The 5902-nt window shown below is 45.0% G+C and overlaps 1 protein-coding gene across 1 annotated transcript in view; it reads right to left on the bottom strand.

Moving 5' to 3' along the window:
- The window catches only part of spegb (striated muscle enriched protein kinase b), a gene marked incomplete at its 5' end in the record, with an annotated part of 45243 nt that overhangs the window by 26620 nt on the left and 12721 nt on the right, over window positions 1–5902 (bottom strand). Inside the window, 7 exons of the mRNA XM_017309452.1 lie at window positions 98–289; window positions 941–1029; window positions 1164–1330; window positions 3417–3599; window positions 3693–3836; window positions 3906–5374; window positions 5471–5531. Coding sequence (XP_017164941.1) covers window positions 98–289; window positions 941–1029; window positions 1164–1330; window positions 3417–3599; window positions 3693–3836; window positions 3906–5374; window positions 5471–5531 — 2305 coding nt within the window. The remainder of the gene's footprint in view (window positions 1–97; window positions 290–940; window positions 1030–1163; window positions 1331–3416; window positions 3600–3692; window positions 3837–3905; window positions 5375–5470; window positions 5532–5902) is intronic.

The following is a 5902-nucleotide window of genomic DNA, read 5'->3' as shown; positions in this document are numbered from 1 at the left end:
GGAAGGAAGGAAGGAAGGAAGGAAGGAAGGAAGGAAGGAAGGAAGGAAGGAAGGAAGGAAGGAAGGAAGGAAGGAAGGAAGGAAGGAAGGAAGGAGCCATCCGTGCAGCTGACCTTTGACCTCCAGCCTGGCTTCGCACTGCTTGGTGCCGTACTCGTTGATGATGCGACACGTATAAACTCCAGAGTCGGATTTGGCCGCAGACCTGATGGTCATCTCGAAGGCGCCGTCCGCCGCCTCCCGAACGACGTGCCGGGCGTCCGACTTCACCGTCACTCTGTCCCTCAGCCTGGAAGCAGCAATGACACATTTAAATCCAAAGGTTGTCCGGCCGAATGCGAGAAGAAGAAGATTGCTCCATTTTCCTCTGTTTTGGTTTGACAGACTTGTGGTGGGCGGCGTTCCTTCGTCGCTCTTTATTTTCTGCTATTGTGGTTTTAAATCATGATGAACTCTCCGGCCCACATGAATGATTCAGCCTGTTCTGATTATTTGGAGGACAGAGCTGATGTTACGAGTTAAAAATAATGCAGCGCTAAACGTTACATAACGCTGAAAACAAAAACACATGAACAACACGTCTCTTTGTCTGTGGAGGTAATAAAGTTTATAAAAACAAATTGGAGCTGAAGCATTACTTTGAAATTGAAAAATAATTCTGACMCTGGAAAAATGTTTGAACTGGAAAAAATTGCAAGTGTAAAAAAAAAAAATTTTAACTGAAAAATTGTTTTGAAACTTAAGATTTTAAAGTGAAAAAAATGTTCCAAATTACTTTTCATTTTTTTATTTTTATTCCCAGTTATTGTGGCTGTGGGAGTGAAATCGGTTATAAATTGATGAAGCTGCTGAGCCCAGAAAAGGTCCTAAACCTCATCTGAACTGGTGTAAATCGGCTGCAGTTTGCTGAAACGTGACGTGGCGTCCTGAAGGAACGCACCAGTAGAGCATGGGCTTCGGTTGTCCTGTGACCCGAACACACATGGTCACTTCCTGGCCTTCAGTGACAGATTGGTCGGCCATTGCTGCCTGTTAAAAATGTAACAACAAATGAATAAAATACAGTGTTTACTACACATTCCCATGCTCTAAAATGGTAAAAAAAAAAAAAAAACATTAAAATTTAAAGTAAATTAGCTCCAGTTTGTCCTTGATGGTCTGACCAGAAAAGCAGGAGGTTCCCTGAATCTTGCGTCAATAGTTCGTCTCGGCTCTTGAGCTCCGAAGTCCGTAGCTTCCTCCAAAGGACTTAAATACTCTTCGTCAGACGTTATCGGGCTGCTGATTTCCATCGGCACACCCAAACCTCCTTTTAGCTCCTGCACAGAGTCTGAGATCAGCAAAGTCGGGTTAAATTTCCATCCATCAACACCCTCAGCACCATTCCCCCAGGTAATTCTGGGTAAAATGAGCCGTTGCTGTGGCGATTCCCGCCTTTTTTACAACTCATTGGGAGTGGCTGCTAACAACACCAATCTGTTTAAAAGAGTAGAAATTTAGCTTCACATAAGCAGATCCTCGGTGAAAACTATGATTTGTACTAAAAGACAGTCTGCAAATCCAGATAAACATTTATATGCTAAATGTAGCATTGCTAAAAAAGTCAAAAAGTTGTTTTCCAGTGTTGGACAGTGCTAACTAAAAAGCCAGCTGCGCTAATCCTGAAGCAATAATCTTAAACATTAGCTCTGCTAAGGCTAAGGGGGGACAATACCTACACCACATTGAGCAGAAGCTAATGCTAAAATGCTAATTGCCACCATGACCATCACCATGTGTTACTGACACACCATGTCATTACAGCGCCCCCCACAGGGCCTAGTTTGTTACTGTGCACATATCAGCGCGGTTCAGGATGTTTCAGTTTTATAGTTGTGTTTTGCTAACGCTGTTGCTGGTTTTGCCTAACTGACCACAGTAAGGCTTTGGTCAGAAAACATGCAGGACATTTATAGATTTTAAGCTGTTTGCTGCAGAACCAGCAATGCATTCTGGGTCAGGATGGACGTAATTTGCTGCACCGCATGTTGAGAACCTGAGGAGCACCAACAAAAAGGCTCTAAAACAATTCATGTAAATTTGTATGTGTATCTGTTTAATTAATTGGCATCCCTTGTTTGTTTTTGTCAGTGTTGAATTTTTCTGTAGGCCTCATTCTTTTGTTTGTTGCACACTTGCCGTTTGCTCAATAAAGTTTATTTTAAATAAAAAGGGAACGTCAGGGGAGGAACTGCTGTGTAAACAGCTTCAAAATAAGAGCATGACTGTTGAAATGGAAAATCCCTAACAGGTAATAACCAAAACTTCAAAACAGATGTTGAACTTTATTCAACTGAAAGTTTACAAAACAGTAAGTTAAGCTTTAGTTTTTATCCAGGTCAGTGAACTAAATGTGCTAAATGTTTTCAAAGCTCAAGTGCTAAATGAAAAGTTAGCTGCACTATTAGCCACCACTGTTGTTTCTTTTGAGCTTTCCAAAACTGACTTAAATATTAGGATTTCTGCTTTTCATTTTGCCTCAGTAAACATCGATTTTTAGCTTTTTGCACAGTTCAGCGAGAACACAGGCGATAAAAAGGTTTACAAATTACCCGTACCTCTCCTGCGCCCGCTAATAATTACCATCTGAAATGGAAAACTGTGTTGCATAAAAACAATAGCGTATTATTCACAGTGAGCACAGCTACTGACACTCGCTGGGAAATTCATAGGTTCAGTTTCCCCTCGTCGTTTCTATGGAAACTATAAGTGTGGTTATTGAGCTGGAGTATACGGCGCACACACAGACAGACATGCACACTCGTTTTGTTTAGGGAGATAACGGCGAGGGAGCAGCAGAGAAACCCAGCGTCAGCGTGGGAAGAGAAAGTATAGAACAATGGATTTTTATAAAGTCAGCAGCACCGACCGAAAACAAACGTTAYGCACACTGACCTGATTTAAATCTRTCGRCAGCTTGGGTTCATGAAACACCTTCTACAAAGTAATCTGCTGCAAATTAAAGAGGTTAAGTGGATCCTTCGGGGTTCAGACTGTGGATCAACACCAATAATGTTCAATATGAAGCTGCAAAATGAACAGCAGACCAACTGCAGGCTGGAAGGAAATGAGGCTTAAAACCAAAAACAATAGATTGGCTCTAGTAAATAATTTATACCACTTTAAATCGACATCAAAAACACCTGATATGCTGGTCTAAATGTAAACAGTGGGAATTTTGTATAATATCAAGTCCTGGATGAGTTTATTACAATGTTTATTACAGTGTCACGTCAGTCTTATTCACCCCCCTTCAAATAAAGTGTTACCAAACTTTTTTGTAATTTTATTCTCATGATTTCTGGCTGTAAAGCTCTGTCGTACCGTTCAAACTTAAAAAAAGAAAAGCAGTTAAAGCATGAGCAGCGACGTCTCACCTGCTCTGACTGTGAGCGTGGCGCTGCTGGCGGCTCTTCCCATCTGATTGACTGCAGTCACGCAGAACTTCCCACTGTCAGCTGCTGTAGCTGATCTTATGAGCAGACTGTGCCGTTCGCCTTCCACCTTCACCAGGTAGCTCGGCGTGCCTGTGACGTCCATGTTGTCTTTWGTCCAGGTAACTTGWGCAGASAAGGCAGGAAGGCATATAACTCAACTTGTTCTCTTAAAATTCCTCGTTTTCAGGGATTTTAACATAAAAAAGGCCTTGTTACCTTCAGGACACGGGGTTCCTGCGATTATGGTTTTCAGCAGCACGTCTGCGCCAGCGGATGCTACGGTGTCCTGGAGGCTGAACTCAAACACRGGAGCCTCCATCGGGTCTTCTCCAGCAGARACGTACRAATCGTCTGAGGAATCTGTACATTTTTAACCGTCGTTATCTCCAGGCATTGATACGGAACAAGAATGACTGTTAAACCACAAACCTAACTCTGGAGACAGAGGACGAGGACGGCGGCTCTTCCCTTTGGTCTTCGGAGGTTTCCCCTCCTTGGTACTCGTCTGCTTGRGCTCTTTTGTCTTTGCAGGAACGTCCTCGTCCATTTTCTCATCTTCAACAATAATCGTAGGGACCTTTAACTGTGGAGCTGGTTTGGACACCTCCATCACGTCCTCTGGTGGGGTAACRGATGTTACTCGTGGGGATTTTGGACGAGGCTGAAGGTGAAGGTCTTGCATAATGACAGCCCTTTTCTGCACCAGAGGACTTTCAGGTCTGTTTTCAATTTTCCTCACTGCCACCTCAACGGGCGTCTTCCTCCCCGTCTCCGGCTCTTGGCTGTGAGGTGATTCTTGCATTCGAGAAACTCTTTGAACGAGCGGACTTGGGGGCCGTCGCTCGACCTTACGCAGCGTCATTGTGACATTGGGCGACTCGGCCCTTTGCTGTTGAAGTAAAGCTGGYGAAGACGACCTGGGGAGTATTTCTGTTACCGGACTGACTCGGTGTAACTCCCGGACGAAGCGCTGTCCAGGCAGCTCTGATAGCTGCACGGACTCCGGCGGYCCCGSGGCGTCTCTGRATCTCCCCGCTGTTGGGCCGGTTGTTGTTGTCTTCTGGGGTTGATGCAGTTCCTGCTGCTGTTGCTGACTCGGGCCCTTCTCCCTTTGCTCCTTTTCCCACTGAGCGCGTTCTCTTTCTTGCAGCTTCTGTAGAACCTGTGGAGGAATCGGTTCGATTTTCCTGAAAGGCTGGCGCTGCTTCCCCTTCAGGGTGAGCTGTTCGGTGGAGAAGGATTTCTTCAGATGGGGTTTCCCAACCAGTTTCTTGATGCGCTGGAGCTCTTCCGTGAACTTGTTCTCGATGTCCTGAACCTTTTGAGAGTAGCGAGGTTTCTCCTCCAGGGAAGCAGCTCTCTGCTTAAACATGGACCTCCGTTCAGCAGCATCCTCTTTCAAAGCCTCTCGAAGATCTTCTCTTGAACTCTCCCTGGAGATGCCCAACCGGCTTCCACCGTCGTCTGAATCTACCGACCCAGCACGGTTGAACCCGGCCCAGGACCTTCCCGAGACAGAACCTTCTGGAATATCGAGGCTTCGCCGCCGCTCCTCTAAGCCACGGACCTTCTCGAAAACCTTTGAGCTCGCCCGTGTCAGCTTCGGAGAAGGTCTGAGGTTGAACTCTTTTCGRGAAGACTCACTCAGTGGGGTCTGTGGCCTGGAGTCCTGGCCGCCTCCCTGACAAACACTTTTTGGCTGCTTTGTCTTTTCCTCAAACTCTCCTGGAACCGTGTCTWGGTATTCAGTTGGCACAACGATTTTCTTACGCGAGCTGACAGGAGTGGTTGAACCAGAGCGGCTTGGCATCGGAGAGGACGGGCCACGCTTGACCAGCCTTGGCGATGGCGGTGGAAGAACTTGGGGAGGAGATTCTCTTGCAAAATCGTCTTGGCTTCTGAAAAAGAAKAATYTAACGTCAACCCCTGGATTCAGAGGGAWYGTAGTAAGACAASGAGGCATTTTGGRGCGCCATAATGTGACTCCTACTTGCCTGGTAGAGAGATCCTCKTGTCCATGTGTTCTACTTCTGTCCTCTCCACATTTCTCCATCACTGTTTCTCATGCAGAAAAACAAATATGTTGGTAAATTAGTCATRCATTCATGGTAATATTAAATAATACACATTTGCAACTCCAATGAATCCAGTAGTTCCTCAACTTTCAGCTGCTAACCCACAAAATAATCACAGACCAAATGATCACTAAGCAACCACTCCTGTTTCCCTTCGCAGGTACAAAACGTCGCACCGACTGARACCTGAAAAAGTCAGACTCAAATAAAAAAAACTACAAYGGTACAAAGGGGCTGATTTGCAAACTTTCAGYTGAATAAAGTTACACATCTGTGTTAAAGTTTAAATTATCGACTGACAGAATTCATCAAGCAGTTAGATGTTTATATTCATGCTCTTATTTTGAAGTG

The sequence above is a fragment of the Poecilia reticulata genome, linkage group LG2 (assembly GCF_000633615.1).
Source record: "Poecilia reticulata strain Guanapo linkage group LG2, Guppy_female_1.0+MT, whole genome shotgun sequence".
NCBI lineage: Eukaryota > Metazoa > Chordata > Actinopteri > Cyprinodontiformes > Poeciliidae > Poecilia > Poecilia reticulata.
The sequence above is the reverse complement of the archived record's forward strand: the minus strand, read 5'-3'. Positions and strand labels throughout refer to the sequence as shown.